The sequence below is a fragment of the Dipodomys merriami genome, unplaced genomic scaffold (assembly GCF_024711535.1).
Source record: "Dipodomys merriami isolate MVZ:Mamm:240054 unplaced genomic scaffold, mDipMer1.0.p SCAF_13, whole genome shotgun sequence".
Lineage (NCBI taxonomy): Eukaryota > Metazoa > Chordata > Mammalia > Rodentia > Heteromyidae > Dipodomys > Dipodomys merriami.
Genome location: NW_027202604.1, coordinates 37,593,397 through 37,617,915, shown reverse-complemented (window position 1 = coordinate 37,617,915; position 24,519 = coordinate 37,593,397). Strand labels below are relative to the sequence as shown.

The 24,519-nt window shown below is 42.0% G+C and overlaps 1 protein-coding gene across 1 annotated transcript in view; it reads right to left on the bottom strand.

Moving 5' to 3' along the window:
• LOC138824799 (Fanconi anemia group D2 protein-like) overlaps window positions 1–24,514 on the bottom strand; it is a 76,100-nt gene extending 51,586 nt beyond the window's left edge. Inside the window, exons 1-16 of the mRNA XM_070019089.1 lie at window positions 24,299–24,514; window positions 23,832–23,913; window positions 21,759–21,905; window positions 19,853–19,920; window positions 19,480–19,583; window positions 19,058–19,118; window positions 18,350–18,402; window positions 15,745–15,823; window positions 13,883–14,007; window positions 11,302–11,392; window positions 9,825–9,929; window positions 8,891–8,991; window positions 7,964–8,072; window positions 7,640–7,675; window positions 5,440–5,583; window positions 1,522–1,656 (exon numbers count right to left, since the gene is read on the bottom strand). Of these exons, the coding sequence (XP_069875190.1) occupies window positions 1,522–1,656; window positions 5,440–5,583; window positions 7,640–7,675; window positions 7,964–8,072; window positions 8,891–8,991; window positions 9,825–9,929; window positions 11,302–11,392; window positions 13,883–14,007; window positions 15,745–15,823; window positions 18,350–18,402; window positions 19,058–19,118; window positions 19,480–19,583; window positions 19,853–19,920; window positions 21,759–21,905; window positions 23,832–23,895 (1,422 nt within the window). The 5' untranslated portion in view covers window positions 23,896–23,913; window positions 24,299–24,514. The remainder of the gene's footprint in view (window positions 1–1,521; window positions 1,657–5,439; window positions 5,584–7,639; window positions 7,676–7,963; window positions 8,073–8,890; window positions 8,992–9,824; window positions 9,930–11,301; window positions 11,393–13,882; window positions 14,008–15,744; window positions 15,824–18,349; window positions 18,403–19,057; window positions 19,119–19,479; window positions 19,584–19,852; window positions 19,921–21,758; window positions 21,906–23,831; window positions 23,914–24,298) is intronic.
• Between the last annotated feature and the right edge of the window lie 5 nt (window positions 24,515–24,519).

The following is a 24,519-nucleotide window of genomic DNA, read 5'->3' as shown; positions in this document are numbered from 1 at the left end:
TTCTGCTATTCCACAACAAGGGCACACAGTTTTCTCAACATAGGTTGTGTTTCTTCAGTGTTCTTCCTTTCAGCTTTTAAAAACTTTTACAGAGGACAGGTATGGGTAACCCACGCCTGTAATCCTAGTTACTCGGGAAGCTGAGATCTGAGGATTATGGTTCAAAGGCAATCTGGGCAGGAAAATCATGAGACCACCAAAAAGCTGGAAGTAGAGCTGTAGGTCAAGTGGTAGGAAGCTAGCCTTGAGCATCAAAGCTCAGAGACTAGGCCAAACCCCTGAATTCAAGGTTTAGGGCTGGCACCAAAAAGAAAAAACAACTTTAAAGGGGACCAGCAATGGTAGGTATATTCCTTGTCTTACATGTGCAAGCCCCTAGATTCAATTCCTAGCAACTTAAGAAAATTATTTGCTGGGCTGGGAAGTTGGCTCAGTGGTAGAACGCTTGTCTTGCATGCATGAGGCCCTGGGTTCGATTCCTCAGCACCACATAAGCAGGAAAAAAAAAGCTAGAAGTGGCGCTGTGGCTCAAGTGGTAGAGTGCAAGCCTTGAGCTGAAGAGCTGAGGGACAGCATCCAGGCCCAGAGTTCAGGCCCCACGACCAGACCAAAAAAAAAAAGAAAAGTATTTGCTTATTTTCTTATGTGTCTTTATTTGTAAAAGTTATGTTCAAATGTTTTGTAAATATTGCTAATAAATGCTAAAGTATAAGTAAAAATACAAAGTAATACATTGGTTCTTTTTTTTTTTTTTGTCCGTGGTGGGGCTTGAACTCTAGGCTTGGGTGCTGTCCCTGCACTCTTCAGCTCAAGGCAAGCGCTCTACCACTTGAGCCACAGCGCCACTTCCGGTTTTCTAGTGCTTTATTGGAGATAAGAGTCATAGACTTTCCTGCCTGGGCTGGCTTTGAACCGTGAACCTCAGATCTCAGCCTCTTGAGTAGCTAGGATTACAGAGTGAGCCACCGGCAAGGCAAGACATTGGTTCTTATCTGCTTTCCTCAGCTATAGCCTTCCCTCTCAGTATTTGATATTAAATTTTGTGTCTTCTGTTTGTGGACACTGAGTTAGGCCTCAAGCATTTCTCACTGATTTATTTTCCACTGGTCATTTCTTTTTTTTTTTTAATTTTTATTTTTTTTTATTGTGAAAATACTGTACAGAGGGGTTATAATTACATGGGCCAGAATCCACTGGTCATTTCTTTAGGGAGCAATTCTAGGATCAATTGGAAGTTTATTATCTACAGATAAGTTTAATTGCCTTTCCTATGCTGTAAAAACTATGGGACAACCCCAGACAATGTTCTGAACACAAACACAAAATTTGCTTCTTCGGATCAATTTCCTCACTTCAAAACTGGGACAGAACTAAGTTTCAAGACTCAAAATTCTTTCCCCTTCAATATCTTCCAACTGACACAAAATAATCACCTGAGCACATGCAACTCACTTGGAAATATATTTCTTTATCTTTTCATTTCCTTATTCCTTCCTTATGCAGATAAACATGTCAACATACCTGCTGGCAGTAAGTGTCAAAAAATCTAAAAGCATATGTATACAGGAGACTGCCAAATGAAATTATACTTGGGTCTTGTGAGTGAAACAAACTCTGAGCCAATGACAGAATGGATGGACAAATATCCTTAAGAACCTGGAGGGGAAGAGAGGAAAGAAATGTGGAAAAACAGTTATAAAAGAAAAAACACATAGTAACGTCCTTTGGAGTGCTAAGTTTTCCCCCCCAACTCTCTATCTGAATTTTCTTCATGCATGCTAAGGCAAGTGCTCCACCACAGAGCCTGTCCTCAGCCCCAACTGTTATTTTCACTTAAGGAACTTTAATTCTTATTTTAGCCAAGATAATTCTTCACAGGTGCAAATGTTTTGTCAGGATAAATGGAATGTCACAGACACATAAAAACTGTTTTAAAAGGTTAATAAGAGCTGGGCACTGCTGGTTCATGCCTCTTGTCGGAGCTATTCAAGAGACTGGAGTCTGAGGATTGTGGTTTGAAGCCAGTCTAGGCAAGAAGGTCAAAAAGATTCTTATCTCCAATTAACTACTAAAAAAGCCAGAAGTGGAGCTGAGGTTCAAGTGGTAAAAGTGCTAGCCTTGAGGAAAAGAGCTCAGGGACAGTACCTTCAGGCCTTGAGTTCAAGCCTCAGGACTGGCACCAAAAAACAAACAAAGGAAAGAAGGTTAATTCGGCCAGGTGTCAGTAGCTCAAGTCTATAATCAGACCTACACAGTAATCTGAAATTTGAAGATCACTATTCAAAGCCAATCTGAGCAGAAAATACTTTTACTTTATCTCCAACTAGCCAGAAGGAAAAAAGAAAAAGCCAGACTGGAGGCATGGTGGGCTGAGAATGAAAGGATCTCGGTTTGAGGCCAGCCAGGGCAGAAAGACTCATGAGAAGTCTACACAACCTGTACCTGGGTGCAGTAGTGTGGCCTCATCATCCCCAGCTATGTGGGAGACTGAAATTGAAAAGACAGAGGATCCAGGCCAGCCAAGGCAGAAAAAGTCTGAGAGACTGTCTCCATGGAGTAAAGCTGAAGGCAGTGGTAAGACACCTGAGATCCATCGATGATGGGACACCGGAAGCAGGTGGATCACAGCTCAGGAATGAGCTGAGAGGGAAGTGAACTCTCATTCTGAAAGGAGTAGGTGAGAAACAGGACGGAAGTGTGTCTCAGTGGTATCACTATCACACCAGCCTAGCAGGTATGAAACCTGAATACAAAACTGATATAATTAAAAAAATAGAGAGGCAGAGAGAGACAGACAGAGAGAGAGTGGGAGAGAGAGAGAGAAACTACAAGTTGATAATACTGATTCATACCTATAATCCTAGCTACTCAGGAGGCAGATATCAGCAGACTCAAAGTTGCAAGCCACCCTTGGCAAAAAGTTAGAAAGAGCTCATCTCAACCAGTAAGTTGGGCATGGTGGTATGAACCTCTCATCCCAATTTCATGGAAAGCAAAATAAGACAGTCATAGTCTAGACCAGCTCAGGCAAAACCAGACTGTATTAAAAAAATAATACAAGCAACTGGGACATGATTCAAGTGGGAAAAGTGTTGGCCTAGTAAACCTGTGACCCTCAGTTCTATCCAATACCACCAATGGAACAACAACCAAAATGACAGGTGTATGGCTCATGCCTGGAATCTCAGTTACTCAGCAGTAGACATCTAGTGGATCATAGTTCAAGGCCAGACTGGACAAAAAGTTCGCAAGACCCTATCTCAACTAATAGCTGGGTGTGGCAGTGCCCATCTGTCATCTCAGCTCCATGGAAAGCATAAGTAGAATTGCTGTCTAGGCCAACCCAGACATAAATGTCAGACCCTTTTTGAAAAATTGCTAAAGAAAGGACGGCTGAAGGCATGGCTCAAGTGGTAGAGCACTCCCGAGTATATACTCTCTTCAGCTCCTAAGCCAAGGTCCAAATTGCCAGCCCACTAAGCTCAGCACAGTGAACTTCTAAATTTCCAGTTGGCAAAACACCATTCCCAGCATTTTTGATCTTGGGTTGGCTTACATTCTGAGAAGGATCGACCTCTATTGTTCACAATATTGAATGGCCATACTGATATGTTTCATAGCTTCATTTTATGTCTCTTTCATGTTGTCCTCCCTCAGGGTTTTCAGGGGCTATTTTTCGAAGTGAGACAGACAGACTCTCACCATACAGCCCAAGATTGGCCTCAAACTTAAAATCTTCCTGCCTCAGCCTTCTTTGTGCTGGCACTACAGGTATGAACCACAGTAATCAGCACATGTCAGGACTTTGGAAACCTCTTAGAACAGGATCCAAGAGGCCAATTTGTCAAGGTTAAAAGCTTCATAGAAGGGGCTGGGAAGGTGGCTCAGTGGTAGAGCGCTTGCCTTGCATGCCAGAGGCCCTAGGTTCGATTCCTCAGCACCACATAAGAAAAAAGCCAGAAGTGGTGCTGTAGCTCAAGTGGTAGAGCGCTAGCCTTGAGCTGAAGAGCTGAGGGACAACGCCCAGGCCCAGAGTTCAGGCCCCACGACCGGACCCAAAAAAAAAAAAAAAAAAACAGCTTCATAGAGACTACTAAAATGACCAGGGAAAAATTAAACTTTGAAAAAACGAGATGAAATTTTGCATAACAATTTAGTCTACCTTCTGGGAGGAAAAAAAATCAACTTATACACTATGGAGAAAGAAGACCTAAATGTAAGTTGGAATTTGAGTAAAATTAAGTTCAATGCAAGAAATTTCATGAACTTTCTGCAGAAAAAAATAAAAATCAGCCAGGCTCCAGTGGCTCACACCTGTAATCCTAGCTATTCAGGAGGCTAAGATCTGAGGAAGGAGGTTCAAAGCCAGCCTGGGCAGGAAAGGCCGTGAGACTCTAATCTCCAAATAACCACCACAAAAACCCGGAAATGGTGTTGTGGTTCAAGTGATAGAGTGCTAGCCTTGAGCTGAAGAGCTGAGGGACAGTACCCAGGCCCAAAGTTCAATACCCACGACTGACAAAAAAAAAAGGGGCTGGGAAGTTGGTTCAGTGGTAGAGCACTTGCCTTGCATGCCTGAGGCCCTGGGTTTGATTCCTCAGCACCACGTAAGCAAAAAGAAAAAAAGCCGGAAGTGGCGCTGTGGCTCAAGTGGTAGAGCGCTAGCCTTGAGCTGAAGAGCTGAGGGACAGCGCCCAGGCCTAGAGTTCAGGCCTCACGACCGGACCCCCCCCCCAAAAAAAAAAAAAAAAGTAAGCTGATTTTTGCTGGGCACTGGTGGCTCACGCCTGTAATCCTAGCTACTCAGGAGGCTGAGATCTGAGGATCTCAGTTCAAAGCCAGCCCGGGCAGGAAAGACCGCAAGACTCCTATCTCCAATAAACCACCAGAAAACCAGAAGTGGCGCTGTAGCTCAAGTGGTAGAGCGCTCACCTTGAGTTGAAGAGCTGAGGGAAAGCACTCAGGCCCAGAGTTCAAGCCCCACGACCGACCAAAAAAAAAAAAAATCAGCTGGACACTGGTGGGTTCACACCTGTGATCCTAGCGACTCATGAGGCTGAGAGCTGAGGATCATGGTTCAAAGCCAGCTCAGGTTCAAAGCCCGTGAGATTCTTATTTCCAATAAACCAGCAGAAAACCAGAAGTGGCACTGTGGCTCAAGTGGTAGAGCACTGGCCTTGAGCTGAAGAGCTCAGGGACAGAGCCCAGGCCCAGAATTCAAATCCCATGACCAACAACAAGTAAATAGTAAATAAAATCTTAGGTTTATTTACTAACATCATAATAAATCAGTCAAGCTATGTAATACTATAATAATTGTAATTATCTTGAAACAGGCTTTGAACTCCAACAAAGATCAAAACTTAGTAAAGGTCTGGAAAGGTTAAGATGATCTTTCTGTTTTTCTCAAATAAGCTTGCCTGATTCTCTGACACTTACCATGTCATGAACACAGAATGTATTCTCTAGCAGATGCTTTTCAATGTGGCCTAATCGAATCTTGCTTCTAAGCACCCTCTCTATGTACTTCTTTGTGTGGGTGCTGGTGCTGTAGATGACCAGAAGCATCGCCATATCAAAAATCTACATCAATAGGCAACAGTAACAGTTTAGTAACCCAATAGTAACTCTCAACTTTCTCCCATAAAACAGAGGGATGAAATCATTTGTTTCAAATACTCCCAGAGTACATATATAGTCACAAGACCCAGAAAATTTTTTTCAGAGAAATTAGGTGCCACAACTATTACCCACAGTATCTCTCAAGAAAACCCTGTAAATGAACTCCAGGAAATGGAAACGTTTTTTTTTCCTTTGTTGATGTTTTTGTTTTCTTTTGGTCTTGTTTCTTTGGGAGGGTAAGAAAAAGCACAGAAATAGAGGGACAAGGGGTAAACAAAAACAACACTGGTACTCACTAGACACTATGTTGAAAATCAACTATACAACTTGTGGGAGGGAAAAACTAGGAAAAAGGAGGGAAGGGGTAACAATGTCCAAAAGGAAATGTACTCTTTACCAAACTTATGTAACTGTAACCTCTCTGTACATCACCTTTATAATAACAGTATTTTTTTTTTAAATTGGAAGTGGCTCATATCTGTGGCACATACCTAGTTAATCAAGAGGCTGAAATCTGAGAATCAAGGTTCAAATCCAGACCAAGAAAACGTTTTTTCTTGTATGTGACCTTAGGGCTTGAACCCAGAGCCTGGGCACCACACTTGAGCCACAGCTCTACTTGTGGCTTTTAGTGGTTAACTAGAGATAAGAGTCTCACAGACTTTCTAGGCTAGGCTGGTTGTGAACGTTGATCTTCAGATTTCAGCATCCTGAGAATCTAGGATTATAGGTGTGAGCCAGCAGCACCAGGCTACAGAAATACTTCTTGAGACTTATCTCCAATTAACCAGAAATCCAGATGTGGAAATGTAGCTTCAGTGGTACAGTGCTAGCTATGAACTAAAAGAAACTGAGCTAAACTGCAAAACCTAGAAGTTCCAGTACCTACTACCACACACACACAAATTAATTTATTAAAAGAAGAAAACACTGCTAGGTGCCAGTGGCTCACGCCTGTAATCCTAGCTACTCAGGAGTCTAAGCTCTGAAGATCAAGGTTCAAAGCCAGCCCAGACAGTAAAGTCTGTGAGACTCTTATCTACAAGTAACCACCAGAAAAGTGGAAGTGGCACTGTGGCTCAAGTGGTAGAGCGCTCACCTTGAGCTGAAGGGCTCAGGGACAGCACCCAGGCCCAGAGTTCAAGCCCCCTGACTGACAAAAAAGAAGAGGAAGAAGAAGAGGAAGAGGAGGGGGAGGAGGAAGAAAAAGAAAATTACTGGAAATATAAAAGTGATATTATAGGAATAATTCTGGATCGCTTCAGATTTATCATAAGAAAACAATAAGGGTTAGAGGCATTGACTCAAATGGTAAGAGTGTCAGCCAAACAAGTGGAAGGCTATAAGTTCAAAACCCCATGTACTGGGGGGAAAAAAAGGTTGGGGGGAAGGTTTTCCAGTAGCATTTCATTGATAATACAGAGCATACAGGCCTCCAGGGAGAAATTGCAGTGACACACAGAATGTTCTTTTTTGTTTGTTTGTTTTTTGTTTTTGTTTTTGTTTTGGGTCCGGTCGTGGGGCCTGAACTCTGGGCCTGGGCGCTGTCCCTCAGCTCTTCAGCTCAAGACTAGCGCTCTACCACTTGAGCCACATCGCCACTTCCGGCTTTTTGCTTTTTTCTTACGTGGTGCTGAGGAATCAAACCCAGGGCCTTGAGCATGCAAGGCAAGCACTTTACCACTGAGCCAACTTCCCAGCCCACAGAAAGTTCTTATCTGGACAATACTTCCTGCCAGATGGAAGGAAGGGCAGACAGACACAGGAACCTGCCATAGACCATGTAGGAATGATGGGTCTAGGATTTTCCTATTTCTTCTAAATATTGGAGGCTCATCTAATTACTAAAATTAATTAAAAGAACTGGTTATTTGGAAAGTTACCCTTTAGATCATCATCCCAGCCAATATTTAGTAGAGCAGCTATGGAAAGTACTGAAGGATGACTGTCGTGTCACTACACAATGTCACTACTTTGGCTATAATATTTTAAATTCATAGTACAAGACTGTAATTACCTTGTGTTCAGCCACTGAGGCAATGCTTTCAATTGCCTAAAAAAAACAAGGGTGACAATAATATTACCAAACATCAGTGGAACATGCCTAACTCTGCATGCTCTGTTTTCTTATCTGAGAGTCCACATTTACCTATCAATCATCTAGCCCTTATATTTGAATGATTTTTAGGAGTTGTGACTCAAGAGGTAGAGCACTAGCTTTGAGCAAAAAAGCTCAGGGACAGCACCCAGGCAATGAGTTCAAGCCTCAGGACTTATACAACTGACAATAATTGACATTCATTTTCCCCATGATACTCAAAGTTCCAAAGATCTTACTCACCTTAATCCAGGCTTCTGAAATGGTTTTGTCATATCTAACTGCTGACTTTATTACATCAAAGAGAAGAACGATACAGTCTTTACTGGTGCTTTCTTGGCTTCCTGAAGAACTAAAAATTGAAGGAAAATTGTATCTTTCCCTTACCAGAGAAGAACTTTTAGGATCTGGGTTCCTGCTTAGTAGCCACATACCCTGGAGTAAATCTCAACATCATATGTCCAATAATTAACATATTGCAGCTGGAGGCTGGTGGGTCATGTGTGTAATCCTAGCTAGCCAGGAGGCTAGGATCTGAAGATTGAGGTTCAGAGCCACCCCAGGTAAAAACATCCAGGAAACCTTACCTCCAACAAACTATCAAAAAGCTGGAAGTAGAGCTGTGGCTCAAATGGTAGAGTGCTATCCTCCAGCAGAGAAGCAGAGAAGCACAGGCAGCAAGGCCTGGAGTACAATCCCCAGGATCAGAACACAACACACACAACACACAACACACACAACACACACCACACACCACACACACCACACACCACACACCACACACACCACCACACACACCACCACACACACCACCACCACCACCACCACCACACACACCACCACCACCACCACCACCACCACCACAACTTGTAGTCTATCTAGGATTATTCTGACTAATAAAGCTTTACATAGACATCGGAACTGGAGGCATGACTCAAGTGATAAGTGATAGTGTCAGCCATAAATCAAAAGCCAAGTAGGAGCCCAAGTACATGCATTCAAGTCTGACACACACCGTAAAGATTAGCACAGTACTGTATGTGAATGTAATAATTACTGCTAGCATTCATAGTTCTGAGTAGTAAGCACTAACGATCCTGACTTTAGGACCCACATCAGAAAACATTTGTCTATGCAGGAAAAAGAATGGCAACTGTCAAAAAACTGTACCTTGCTCCTCCTTTACTTTTCAACTTGTTTTGGGAGGCAAGAAACTGTGACGGCAACATAAAGTGGTGCAGGTCAAACTTCTTCCGAAGTTCAGTAATTACCTACAAAACTAAGTATTAGTCATGTGTCCTGCAAACTCTCCTAACAGAACCATAGTAACTCCTGAAAGACTGAGGAAGAAAAAAATTTTAATGCCAGGCTGAGAAATTTGAGAGCAGGTTAATAAGACAAGTTAACGCCAAATAGAGTATGTCATCCCAGAATCCCAGATTTCCTTAGACACTAATACACAAAAATAGTAAATACAAGCCAGGCGCTGGTGGCTCACGCCTATAATCCTAACTACTCAGGAGGCTGAGATCTGAGGATCATGGTTCAAAGCCAGCCCGGGCAGGAAAGACCATGAGAATCTTATCTCCAATAAACCACTAGAAAACCGGAAGTGGCACAAGAGGTTGAGCGGTCGAGCACTCGCCTTGAGCTGAAAAGCACAGGGACAGTGCCCAAGCCCAGAGTTCAAGTCCCACGACCGACCAAAAAAAAAAAGTAAATACAACTAAAGCAGCTTAAAAGAATAATCTGACTAGTGGCTCCAGTCCTTTCCTCAATGTGTCTGCAACGATCAGCATTATCAATTAGTCTGGGGGCAGAGAAGAACAATTTAGACTAGTAATTTATCCTGATTTTTTTTTTTTTTTTTTGTCAGTCATGGGGCCTGAACGCTAGACCTGGGCGCTGTCCCTCAGCTCTTCAGCCTCAAGGCTAGCGCTCTACCACTTGAGCCACAGCACCACTTCCGGCTTTTTCTGCTTATGTGGTGCTGAGGAATCGAACCCAGGGCCTCATGCATGCAAGGCAAGTACCCTACCACTGAGCCACCTTCCCAGCCCCAGTATATTTCTTTATATAGATTTGGTGGGAAATAATAGAATACCTCAAGTGCATTGGTGGCTGTTGCAGAATGAAGAATAAACTTCATTATCACAGGTAAATCATCCAGTCTGAGAGATGACAGTTTACCCATCACCAACCGCTGTATCTAAACATAAAAAAGCACAAAGAACTTCTTTCAATGGAAAGTGAACACATTCATAATATTCAATGTACATATGTAAAAATGGAACCAGGTAACTTGAGGGGATAGATAGGGTGAGGAAGAAAAAAGAAAACCTTTTCATGTCATTACTTTAACCAGCATGACTTGTTAGTTAAAATTAGAAAAATTGGCTAAATGTAAGTGGCTCACGCCTCTATTTCCATCTACTCAGAAAGATGAGATCTGAGAATCATGGTTCAAAGCCAGCCAAGCATTGAGCTGGGCATTGGTGGCTCACGCCTGTAATCTTAGCTACTCAGGAGGCTGAGATCTGAGGATCACGGTTCAAAGCCAGCCCGGGCAGGAAAGTCCGTGAGACTCTTATCTCCAATAAACCAGTAGAAAACCGGAAGTGCCGCTGTGGCTCAAGTGGTAGAGTACTCACCTTGAGCTGAAAAGCTGAGGGACAGTGCCCAAGCCCAGAGTTCAAACCCCACGCCCGAAAAAAAAAACCAAAAACCAAAAAACAAAGCCAGCCCAAGCAGACAAATCTAAGAGATTCTTATCTCCAAATAACCAGCAAAAGCTGGAACTGAGATGTGGCTCAAGTTGTAGAAAGCCCTGCTATGAGTGAAAAAGCCAAGCAAGAGCAAGATGTTGAGTTCCAGTCTCAGAATAAATTTATACATGTATGCACGCGCGTGCACACACACACACACACACACACAAAACAGTGAATCCATTATAATATGCACATAGTGAGATTCATTGAAAGCCAGGCACTGGTACTCGTCTGTAATACTAGCTACTCAGGAGGCTGAGATCTGAGGATTGTGGTACAAAGCCAGCCCAGGCAGGAAAATCTGTGAGATTCTTATTAACTGCTAAAAAGCCAAAATGGAGCTATGTCTCAAAGTAGTAGATTTCATCTTGATCACAAAAGTTCAGGGACAAGCAAGGTACTGGTGCCTCATGCCTATAATCCTAGCTACTCAGGAGGCTGAGATCTGAGGAACATGGTTCACAGCCAGTTCTGGTAACAAAGTCTATGAGACTCTCATCTCCAATTAACCACCAAAAAACCAGAAGTGGAGAGCACTAGTGTTGAGCAAAAGAGCTCAGGGACAGTACCCAGGCCCTGAGTTAAAGCCCCATCACCAACAAAAAAAGAAGCTCAAGGACATTGCTCAGGTTCTAAGTTCAAGCCCAAGGACTGGGCCAAAAAAAATAATGAGATTCACTGAACACTGACTATACTTCAAAAAGCTGTTTTCACTATATATGATTTTTCCCAAGTTGATGGCCAATTAACATAGACTGGTTCCAAAAGGTCAGAAAGGTGTGTGCCATTTCTGGAAAGCAGAGTCTTTCCTACCTTAGACAGGAAATTTGTGTCAAGTCGGAGGCTGGAAAGAACATCCAGGATTGGGACAGTAAGTGGAGTAGTGTTCTCCATCAGCAGGTCACTGTGAACAGTAGAAAAAGAAAAACTGTCTAATGGTTTACATACAAAAGGCAAATAATGACTTGAAAAGACCACTCACTGGTGTGGGAAGAGAGATGCATAGTTATCTCTTAATATATGTAGAGACTAGGTTCCAGGTCCCATGGATACCAAAATCTTCAGATATACAAGTCCACCATATAAAATGGTATGGTTATTTGAATATGACTTACAAACCCAGCATGACTTTGCACTTCCTCTAGAATACTTCAAACCACCTCTAGAATATTTATAATATTTAATACAATGTAAACACTGGACAAATACTTATTATACTTTACAATTTAGGGAGGGACAAGAAATGTCTGTACATGTTATGAATGAAATTTTTTTGTCAGTCATGGGGCTTGAACTCAGGGCCTGCACACCATCTCTGAGCAATTTTGCTCAAGGCCAGCACTCTACGACTTTGAGCCACAGCTCTACTTCTGGTTTTCTGATATTTAATTGGAGATAAAAGACTCACAGACTTTCTTACCCAGGCTGGCTTAGAATCGTAGTCCTTAGACCTCAGCCTCCTAAGTCACTAAGATGACAAGTGTGACCCACTAGCTATCTTTGATCTGTAATAGGTTGGATGTAAAAATGGAATCTATAGATACATAAAATGAACTGTTTATCTCCTACTTCATTACTATATATAATATTTTAATTAAAAATTATCTGCATGCCAGATGCCAGTGGCTTATGCCTGTAATTACAGCTACCAAAAAAAACAGAATTACAGTTTACAGCCACTAGGGAAGACAAATCTCAGAGACTCTCTTATTTCAAACTAGCAAAAAGCTGCAAGTAGAGGTGTGGTTCAAGTGGTAGAGTGCCATCTATGAGTGAAAAATGTGAAAAATGAGAGGGAGAGAGTGAGGCCCAAAGTTCAAGTCCCAGTACAAAAAGAAACAAAAGTCTTATGGTAAACATAATACATGCTTATAAAAATTCCAATCATCAGAAGAACTAAAGTAGACATGAGAATCAATCCCTCCTTCACTATCCTTACTACTGAGGTCACTACTGTTTAACTTGATACATACCCTTCCTGAGTTGTTTTTTTTTGTTTGTTTGGTTCTTTATTTTATTTTATTTACTTTAAAAAAATTTTTTGTGAGAATACAGTACAGAGGAGTTACAATTACATGGGCAAGATAACGAATACATTTTTTTTTTGGGGGGGGGAGGGGGGTCCGGTCGTGAGCCTGAATTCTGGGCCTGGGTGCTGTCCCTCAGCTCTTCAGCTCAAAGCTAGCGCTCTACCACTTGAGCCACAGCGCCACTTCCGGCTTTTTTTTCCTGCTTATGTGGTGCTGAGGAATCAAACCCAGGGCCCTCAGGCATGCAAGGCAAGCGCTCTACCACTGAGCCACCTTCCCAGCCCCAATGAGTACATTTCTTATCAAGCATTGTTGCCTCCTCTTTGTTTCCCCTTCCCATCCCTTCCCATTCTTCCCCCCCTCCCCCTACCCGATTCTTCCCTCGCCCCTTTATTTTATTCTAGTACTGATCCTAGGGCTTGAACACAGGGCCTGAGTGCTGTCCCTGAGATTTTTGTCATTTTGCTCAAGGCTAGCATTCTACCACTTGAGACACAACTCCACTTTCAGCATTTTTAGGAATAGTTAAGAGTCTCATTGGGCTGGGAAGGCGGCTCAGTGGTAGAGTGCTTGCTTTACATGCATGAGGCCCTGGGTTCGAGTCCTCAGCACCACATAAGCAGAAAAAAAGCCAGAAGTCGCACTGTGGCTCAAGTGGTAGAGCGTTAGCCTTGAGCTGAAGAGCTGAGGGACAGTGCCCAGGCTCAGAGTTCAGGCCCCATGACTGATCCCCCACCCCCCAAAAAACAAGTCTCATGAACTTTCCTGCCTGACTAGTTTTAAACCATGATCCTCAGATCTCAACCTCCTGAGTAGCTAAGATTACAGGCATGAGCCACCATTGCCCAAATGAAATTTGTGTGTGTGCCAGTGGCTCATGCCTATAATCATAGCTACTCAAGAGGCTGAGATCTGAGGATCACATGGCTCAAAGTCAGTCTGGGAAGGAAAGTCCATGAGACATTGTTTGCCAAATAGCCACCAGAAAACTGGAAGTAGCACTGTGGCTCAAGTGGTAAAGCGCTAGCCTTGAAGAAAAGAGCTTAAGGACAGCACCAAGCCGTAAGTTGAAGCCTCGTAACAGACAAAAGAAAAAATATAATAATAATCAGTATAAACAGGAGCCGGAGGTGTGGATCAGAAGTACAAGCTCCTGCCTGGAAAGCACAAGAACCTGCATTCAAATCCAGTACCAGCAAATAAAAGAAAGAAAAACAAGTTAAATCTCATTCCCTAACTATGAAAAGGAGGTAGGTATACCAGAGTCTTTTTATATGGGAAGGACCACATCACCACTTCACACCACAGTGCAAAAGCTGCCTTGTTGGACACTTCACTGAGATAATACAGCAGTGCTTACTCACCTGAGTTCATTCGCTACATCAGCATGCTGGGCATCCCCCAAGATCTCAGGAAGGCTGGTGACAAAGTCCTGTTGTAGAGGGACTGGAGCAATGCTAATCAGCTGCATGATTTTCATGGTGAGGTCCTGTGATGGAAGACATTATGAGAAATGGCCCAATAGCTACTCCGAGCTGAAATTTTCATACATACAATATAATGACAGCAAGTTCTAAACTTAACAGACAAGTGGCACAAAAAAAAAATCTAAACAAGCATATATAAATAATAGGATAGATGGCTCATTATCTAATACTTGTGCTATATACATTATTTCATTAGTCTTCACAACTATGGAGCTTGGATATCCCCATCTTCAAAATGTGGGAATACCAGTTACTCAGGATCTATAGCTAAGTGGCACATCCCAGCCCAGATAAGACCAAAACTCACGTTCTTTCCAACTTTCAACTTGGAATTTCTACTAAAATTAAAAGAATGGTTTTAAGAACAACTGAAAAGGGCTGGGAATGTGGTTTAGTGATAGAGTGCTTGCCTAGCGTACATGAAGCCCTAGGTTCAATTCCTCAGGACCCCATAAATAGAAAAAAGTTGGAAGTGGTGCTGTGGCTCAAGGGGTAGAGTGCTAGCCTTGAGCAAAAGCTAAGGGACAGTGCCTAATCCCTGAATTCAAGCCCCAGTACTGGTTAAAAAAAAAAAAAAAAAAAGAACAACTGAAAAGAAGACCTCAAGTTCAAGTACTTGGTTCAAATAGATTCAACTTACCAAGGGGTTTAAGTAATGAATTCATAACTGGAAAAACTTCCTATAATTTTCCTTCATATGCAATTAAATTAAAACACTTGCGCCAGGCGCCTGTGGCTCACGCCAGTAATCCTAGCTACTAAGGAGGCTGAGATCTGAGGATCGCGGTTCAAAGCCAGCTTGGGCAAGAAAGCCCGTGAAACTCTTATCTCCAATAAACCACCAGAAAACCGGAAGTGGCACTGTGGCTCAAGTGGTAGAGTGCTAGCCTTGAGCTGAAGAGCTGAGGGACAGCGCCCAGGCCCAGAGTTCAAGCCCTATGACAGACAAAAAAAAAAAAAAGCAAAAAACAAACAAACAAAAAAAAAACACTTACAGTAAAGTAAGACAGTTGGGATCTGACTACTTTTGAGAAATATTAATCTCTATATTTTGAAAGCAAGTAATATTTAGTTTTTATTATTTATATATTAAATTATAGGTATTTTGTTATTTTATATAAAATAGCAATATGTTAAATTATGTGTATATTGTTATTTTATATAAAATGTATACTATAAATACCTTTATGTTATAAAGTAACTTTATGTTATTGAGTAAGCTTCTCTTTTTCTTTTTTTTTCTTTTTGTTGGTCATGAGGCTTGAACTCATGGCTAGGGCACAGTCCCTGAGCTCTTTTGCTTAAGCCTAGCACTCTACCACTTTGAACCACAGCTCTACTTCCAGTTTTTGAGTGGTTAATTGGAGATGTGTGCCCAGGCTGGCTTTGAACTATGATCCTCAGATCTCAGCCACCTGAGTAGCTAGGATTATAGGTGTGAGTCACCAAGTGTTGTTTTTGTTTAAAAGAGACAGAGTGACTTTGTTTGGCCTTCTGATGCTCCTGTCTCAGTGTTCCAGGTGCTGAGTTTATAGGTATGCACCACCATGCATGATGTTAGTTTATTTTTTGAAGAAATTTACAGATGAAATACTCATGATTCTCAAATGATAAAAGCTGGGAGAAAAGACAACTAATAGACAAATGGAAAGGTGCAATTTTCTGTTTTAAAAAAAAAAACTTTTGTAAATTCTAAACATTTGACATGGAAGTCTTTAAGTAATAGCCCCCAAGCCTACCTGGCCATCCACAATTCTGTCAAGCCATTTCAGCTGACTGATAATGAGTCGAGGCATGCTGATCCCATCACTATTTGGTCTGTATGTGAAAAATAGAAGAGCAGGGACTTAGCCTTTCTGATTTTTGTTTTTTGGTGCTGGGGACTAAACCTAGGCTCTCACACATCCTAAGCAGAGTTTCTACAACTGAGTTACATCCCCAGCTTGGGAACATAATTTTTCTGACTTACAAAACAAGCATAACCATTCTCAAAATATCATACCTATTTAATTGATATTTACAGCACACATGCTATGTATGGTTCACTTGCTAGAAACATGGAAGCCCTACCAAAAGAAGTAGATTTATGATTAACTACTTTGAGAAAATGTCTAGAAGAAAACGTACTGAATTGTCAACATCCAGGAGAAAGTAGAGAGAAAACAAAACAGAAGTTACAGAATTATTACTTAAAATTAATATAATTAAAGCTAGGATGTAGCTCAGTGGCAAACCCTTGCCTAGCAAATGCAAGGTCATAAGTTCAACCCCCAGTACAAAAAAAAAAAGGACAGTCAAGGCACTGGTGGCTCACCTCTGCAATGTTAGCTACTCAGAAGGCTGAGATGTGATGACCGCGGTTCCAAGCCAGCCCAGGCAGGAAAAGTCCGTGAGATTCTTATCTCCAATAAACCACCAGAAAACCAGAAGTGGCACTGTGGCTCAAATGGTAGAGAGCTTGCCTGGAGCTGAAGAGCTCAGGGACAGCACCCAGGTCTAGAGTTCAGGCCCCATGACTGACCAAAAAAAAAAAAAAAAAAAGGTAGTGGTGCTTTGGCTCAAGTGATAGAGCACTTGCCTTAAGCTGAACAGCTCAGGGACAGCACCCAGGCGCAGAGTTCAAGACCCACGACTAAAAAAAAAAAAAGGTAAAGAAAAAAATGGAGGCTGGGGAGGTGGCTCAGTGGTAGAGTGCTTGTCTCACATGCACGAGGCCCTGGGTTTGATTCCTCAGCACCACATAAGCAGGAAAAAAAGCCAGAAGTGGCACTGTGGCTCAAGTGGTAGGGTGCTAGCCTTCAGCTGAAGAGCTGAAGGACAGCGCCCTGGCCCAGAGTTCAGCCCCCATGACCGACAAAAAAAAGAAAGAAAGAAAGAAAGAAATGTACTCTTTACCTGACTTATATAACCCCTCTGTACATCACCTTTATAAAAACAATAAAACATTTTTTAAAACCTACAGCAAAAAGAATTTAAGAGTGTAGCTCAATGATAAGAGAGCTTGCCTAGCCATCACAAAGCACTAAATTCAACCCCCAAGACGAGCACACACACACAAAAAAGTCTCATGGACTTTCCTGCCCAGACTGGCTTCAAACCATGATCCTCAGATCTCAAACTCCTTAGTAGCTAGGATTATAGGCACGAGTCACTGGCACCTCACCAAACTTTTTCATTTGGTAGTGCTTTGGATCAAACCTAGGGCCTTAGAGATGCAAAGCACCACTGAGTTATATCCCAGTCTTAAAACTAAAGCTTAGATACATAAAACCTATTGTTTTTCAGAATAAGTAACTGCTTTGCATCTTTATTAGCAATAGGTGAGGATTATATGCAAAGAAGACTGCTAGTAGAAAAAATGCAATTCTTTTAAGTTTTTCTGTATTTGCTAGCAAAACTGAACATGTTAATTGTTGATGTTCTTATATTTGTGAGGACTCTATTCATGATCTTTGTGTACTTTCTATTAAGCTGTTTCTTTTTTCCCTGACCATAATTTTTAACAATATGTAGAGTACACATACATTACTAGGCTAATCAAGAGGCTGAGATATGAAGAATCATGGTTTGAAGACAACCCAAGCAGAAAAGTCCATGAGACAAAATCTACAATTAGCCAGCAAAAAGTTGCACTGAAGGCCTGGCTCAAGTGGTAAAACACAAGCTGAGCTAGCAAGCCAAACAAGTATAAGGCTCTGAGTTCCAACCCTAGAACCAGCAAAACCAATAGCTGGGCTTGGTGGCATGAACCTATCATCTTCTGTATGTAGTAAGCATAAAATAGTGCCACAGCCACTCCTGATCCAGGCATAAAATAGTACTACAAACACTTCTGATCCAGGCATAAAACAAGACATTATCCTAAAAATAAAGCAAAAGGAGATGGGGGTACAGCTCAAGTGGTTGTCTGCCAAGCAAACAAGAGGTCCTGAGTTCATATAAACAAGAGTACCTTATAAACAAACAAACACACACAATCCAATCCAGTACAGAAAATAGAATGAAAAGGAAAGAACAGTGTTCAGCAAATATCTCACTCCAGTCAGTCAATCCCCTCCTTGGAAATACCTATTATTGCCAGTGTACCATGTATCCTTCTAAGGCTCATCTGTGCATATATATAAACCTATGTACTACTTAATTTGCTACTTAATTTTAACAATAATTTTGTTAGCTTTATGAAATCATTAAGAGATGAAATTACACAAATAGACACCCCTATAAACTTGCAGTAGTCACACATGAGCCTGGCACCATAGTAAATATATGATTCTAGGAGACTAACAATATTTTAAGCAAGCTTTTCAGAATAGCATTTGAATATTTGAAAACAGCTCCACTTACTTTTCAAAAAGAAATTCTGGTAACTTTTCAAATAAAGTTTTGATAATAGCAGGCTAAAAAAGAAGACATAGTAGTTAGGCATTAGATGGACTCAAAACACACAAAAAATCCTGTTATAAGAATCTTCACATAAAGCCGGGCGCTGGTGGCTCACGCCTGTAATCCTAGCTACTCAGGAGGCTGAGATCTGAGGATCACGGTTCAAAGCCAGCCCGGGCAGGAGAGACCATGAGACTCCTATCTCCAATAAACCACCAGAAAACCGGAAGTGGCGCTGTAGCTCAAGTGGTAGGGCGCTCGCCTTGAGCTGAAGAGCTGAGGGACAGCGCCCAGGCCCAGAGTTCAAGCCCCACGACCGACAAAAAAAAAAAAAAAAAGAATCTTCACATAGGGGATGGGAAGGTGGCTCAGTGGTAGAGTGCTTGCCTTGCATACATGAGGCCCTGGGTTCAATTGCTCAGCACCTCATAAGCAGAAAAAGCCAGAAGTGGCACTGTGGCTCAAGTGGTAGAGCGCTAGCATTGAGCTGAAGAGCTGATGGACAGCACCCAGTCCCAGAGTTCAGGCCCCATGACCCGTTAAACAAACAAACAAAAAAACACCCAAACTCTCCAATGAGCCTGCCTCTACCCTGGGACCCAGTCACTTATGTTGGTTACACACCAAACCCCATCCATCAAACATTCACAAAGCAAATGGCAGTCTTACCTGTAATATGTCAATCCCCAGAAGTAGTTTAATGAGGCTCTTAGAATAAGATGTACTCATGCTGTAAAAAAGCGATAGGTGGTTCCAAATTTTCCCTGTTCTAATGTTTGTAATGATTTTTTGTTCATAAACTTAATATACAACCCTTAAAGGTTATGTTCAGTGTCATCTTGTTAGACAAGAAATACTAACAATAGGAAGAAGCAGAGACCTGAAATTCTATCAATAGGTTAAGACATGTTATTAAAAAAAATTCTTCTAGTTCTTAGACTTAGAGCTACAAATTTAATCATTTTAAAGTTAGGCTTAATCTTTGAGGTACAGAGATCATAAGTCAAAAGTGAAATGGTAAAAAGTTGAATTTTCCCATCCCAACTCAATTACTGAAACAGAATGGGTCACTGTGTGCCGCCTCTCCACACCTGGCTTCTTCATCCTGCAGACGTTCACACGATAGAAGGCAGTTCCTGAAACTTTCACTGTCCTCAATGTAAGACTCCAGGCCCTTGACAAATTCTTCTATTACCTTAATGAACAGATTTTAAAAGTAAACAAAGTGGAATGAAAAAATAAACAGGAAAAAGATAAGACTGCTCTTGAGCCCTCTAGCTCAGGCCCACCATTTCCTCTCTATTAAACTCCTCGCTTTGTCATTAAAAAGAGAGAGAGGGGAAAGAAGGATACGATTTTTAGTGTAACATGTACTGTCACCTAGAAATGATTCTAACTTGTTCAACTTTCTCCCAGGGGCTTTAAATTCCTAATTACAGAGGACTGCATGAAGAAAATACATACTTTGGGATAAGAAGGATGTTTCCTCAGGGTCTGAAAGAGCTTCTTTTGAAAAACTATTTGATCCACAGCTATGAGGAAAGAAGGATAGCTGGTCACCAGACTGTAACATCTACCAGTTTTCTTCCATATAGATTTACATTTCTAGCTGGGTGCCAGTGGCTCATGCCTGTAATCATAGCTAGAGTGAGGGTTAAGTTTGTTTAAAACCAGCCCAAGCAGGAAAGTCTGCGAGATTCTTTTTTTCTTTTTTCTTTTTTTTGTTGGTTGTGGTGCTTGAACTCAAAGCCTGGGCACTGTCTCTAAGTTTCTTCACTTAAGGCTAGCACTCAAGAACTTTAAGTCACAGTGTCACTTCCGGTTTTCTGGATGTTAATTGAAGATAAGAATCTGACACTTTTCCTGCCAGGACTGGCTTTGAACCACAATCCTCAGATCTCAGCCTTCTGAGCAGCTATGATTATAGGCATGAGCCACAGGTGCTGGCACTGCGAGACTCTTTTTTTTTTTTTTGTCGTGGGGCTTGAACTCTGGGCTTGGGCGCTGTCCTTGTGCTCTTCAGCTCAAGGCAAGCGCTCTACCGCTTGAGCCACAGCGCCATTTATGGTTTTCTAGTGGCTTATTGAAGATAAGAATCTTACGGACTTTCCTGCCCGGACTGGCTTTGAACCGAGATCCTCAGATCTCAGCCTCCTCAGTAGCTAGGAATACAGGCATGAGCCACCGGCACTAGGCTTGCAAGACTCTTATATTCAGTTAACCATCTGGAAGCTGCACTGTGGCTCAAAGTGGTAGAGCACTCACCTTGAGTGAAGAAGCTAGGCCCTGAGTTCAAACCACATGACCAACAACAACAACAACAAAATTACATTTCTGATGACACCACTGAAACTTTCAACTTAATTTTAGAGCTCAAACATCTAAACCCTCAGTAAAAGGTTTAGTTTTGATAGAAGACAGGCACTAAACTTTCTTCTTTCTCCCTCTTTTTGGTGCTTGTATGAGGCTTGAACTCAAGGCTAGGTCCTGCTTCTGTAACTTTTTCACTCAAGGCTGGCAATATACCACTGAGGAACATCTCCATTGATCACTAAGCATTCATAAAAACACCTGCCACAAGCTGGGCACCAGTGGCTCACACCTGTAATCTTAGCTACTCAGGAGGCTGAGATACAAGGATTGTGCATGGCTCAAAATCAGCACAGGCAGGAAAGTCCATGAGACTCTTATAGCCAATAAACTACTCAGAAAGAGCCAACAGTGTCACTGTCGCTCAAGTGGTAGAACACTACCTTGAGCACAAAGAGGCTCAGGGACAGAGCCCAAGTCCCAAGTTCAAGCCCCAGGAGCGGCAAAAAAAAAAAAAAAAAAGAAGTTGAGACAATGTAAAGGTCCTGAGTTCAAGCTCCAGTACCAACAGAAACAAAAATATTGGTGATTGGGCTGGGAAAGTGACTTAGTGATAGAGTGCTTGCCTAGCAGGCATGAAGCCCTGGGTTCAATTCCTCAGTACCAAATAAATAGAAAAGGCCAGAAGTGGCACTGTGGCTCAAGTGGCTCAAGCCTTGAGCTGAAGAGCTGAGGGACAGCACCCAGGCCCAGAGTTTAGCCCCCACAACCAACCAAAAAAAAAAAAAGTTGGTCATGGTAGCTCATGTCTGTAATCTCAGTTATAGAGAAGGGAGAGATACAATGCTTTTAAGTCTGAAGGTGCCTTGAGACACTACCTGAAATATAACTAAAGCTAAAAGGAATGAGGAATGCATCAAGTGTTGAGCCTAAATGGTAGGACTTGCCTAGCAAGTTCAGGGCACTAAATTCAAACCACAATACCCAAAAATTATGTTACTTGTAATAATAAAATTACTTATAACAATAAGTTAATACTTATAAAATAACAAAAAATTACCCAGTTGATTCTGATTCTGTCCAGTTTTAAGAATAAGTCCTGATGTCTTGAGAAGTCTTACAAAAACAGTGTCATTTTCTTCAACTTGATTGGGAGCATGAGATTTCTTTATTGTTTTGGTAAGTGGCTGCATCTTGTCTTCTGAGACTAAGCAAAATTTTTAAGATGACAAAAAAGAAAGAAAGAAAGAAAAAGAAAGAGAGAGAGAAAGAAAGAAAGAAAGATTAAATATAACCTCAGGAATAAGAGCGCTATGATGAAAACTGTTATTTCTGAAGAATATAACTAGAACTGGTGCTTCAATAGAAGGAACTATTTCCAACAGTGGACAACAAATGTGACTTCCAAATAAACAGATAAATTAAGCAATCAACAAATAATTATCTTCAATTGAATTTTTCACTCAAAGAATACAAAATGTGCCAGCAGCTCAGGATTGCTTGGTAACAAGAATAACTATGGAAATGGAAATGAATGTCTTCTTCAAGCTGCTGTTTGCAAACCACTAAGAAGCTTATTAAAATGCATATTCTAGGCTTTATTCCTAAAAGTCTGAATTTTGGGCAAACTTTTCCAGCAATAATTCTGAGATACACCAAAGTTTAAAATCACTCAACTATATACAAAAACAAGATGAAGCAGGTTCTCTGGCATCAAAAGTATGAGTACAAAATCCACACTGTTTTTATCCTAAGGCTTTCAACTTAAAATAAGGTAACAAAGGGCTCCTGAAGAAAACTCTTGAAGAAAACTTTTCTTTTTCCTTCACAATTCTATTTTTTCCTTTTTTTTTTGTCAGTCGTGGGGCTTAGAACTCTAGTCCTAGGCGCTGTCCCTCAGCTCTTTAGCTTAAGGCTAGCAGTCTACCACTTGAGCCACAGCACCAGTTCTGGCTTTTACTGTTTATGCGGTGCTGAGGAATCAAACCCAGGGCCTCATGCATGCAAGGCAAGCACTCTACCACTGAGCCTCCATCCCAGCCAATTTTTTTTTTCTTTTTCATCTTTTTTTCCCCAATAAATAGCCTTAAGCAGGTGGAAAAAAAGATCACTCACTGTCTTCCTTGAAGAAACAGGCCAGGGGAAACAAAAGAGGAGGCAAAAATGCTTGATAAGAAATGTACTCAGTGGAGGGACAGACACTAGACACTATGTTGAAAATGATCTAACAACCTGTAGATGAGGACAGGAAGGAAAAACTAGGAGAAAGCAAGGGAAGTGGTTAAAAAAAAAAAAAAAAAAGAAATGTACTCAGGGAGCTGGGAAGGTGGCTCAGTGGTAGAGCACATACCTTGCATGCCAAAGGCCCTGGGTTCGATTCCTCAGCACCATATAAGAAAAAAGAAAAAAGCTGGAAGTGGTGCTGTGGCTCAAGTGGTAGAGTGCTAGCCTTGAGCTGAAGAGCTGAGGGACAGCGCCCAGGTCCAAAGTTCAGGCCCCCATGACCGGACCCAAAAAAAAAAAAAAAAAAAAGAAATGTACTCATCTTGCCCATGTAATTGTAACTCCTGTGTACGGTAAAAAAAAAAAAAAAGAAAGAAAGAAAGAAAGAAAGAAAGAAAGAAAGAAAGAAAGAAAAAAGAAAAGAAAAAAAGAAACAGGCATTGGTGGCTCAACCTGTAATCCTAGCCACTCAGGAGGCTAAAATCTGAGAATCATGGTTCAAATCCACCCTGGGCAGTAAAGTCCATTAGATTCTTATCTTTGCACTAGTTCTTTGCCTCTGGTGTATTTACTTTGATATCCTTCTCTTTAACTATTCTAGTATTCATAATCTTTTTTAAAAGGGGACCAAAAGCTTACTAAAGGGGAGGGACTGTCATTTCACTGTGTCCCAGCCCCTAGATAATATACAGATGAAGTCTATAATACTAACTTTTCTTATTAGTGTGAAAGACAGGCTCAGAGGATGTTCCAGTCATTCATGAAACGTGAGGTAAAACTCCAGTCTCAAATCCCCTCTATCCATTAAATCCCTATAACTGCAAGCACCTGCAAAACAAACTTTTCATCTCTTCAACTACCTCGTGTATGTGCGACCAGACACACAGTAATGAATGGCTAGGTAACTTACTGGACTCCTCTTTTGTCAGGGTATCGTTACCACTTGATCTTGACAGTCTTCTTTTGAAAACCATTTTGAGTTAAATTATTTCCTAAAGTAAAATCAGATAACAAAAGTTATTCTCTAGACGGGCGCTGGTGGCTCACACTTGTCATCCTAGCTACTCAGGAGGCTGAGGTCTGAGGATCACGGTTCAAAGCTAGCCGGGGCAGGAGTCTGTGAGACTCTTATCTTCAAGGAACCACCAGAAAACCGGAAGTGGCGCTGTGGCTCCGGCCGTAGAGCGCTGGCCTGGAGCCGAAGAGCGCGGGGACGGCGCGCACGACACCACGCACGGCACCAAGTCCTCGGGAGACAGCTGGCGGGCGGGGCGGAGGCCGCACTGGGGCCGTCCGGAGGGCAGGCTCCTCCAGAAGAGTTAGGAGATAAAAGCCCTTCTCAGTTCATCTCGTCATTTCAGTGACGCCGGGCGGTACCTGTGGGGATTATCCCGACAGGAGACGGATGAGCAAACCGAGGTTCGAGGCGCGAGGCCCCAGAAGAAAAGGCTGGGGTCGGCCCGGCGACTCGAAGATAGACAGCTACCGCACTCAACTGCCGCGACGCCGACTCAGCCCCTCGCTTTCGATTTTCCCGCGCTGGCTCAACGACGCCGTGACGTCTTGAACGCGCTCCGACGTGACGTCAAGACTCAGCG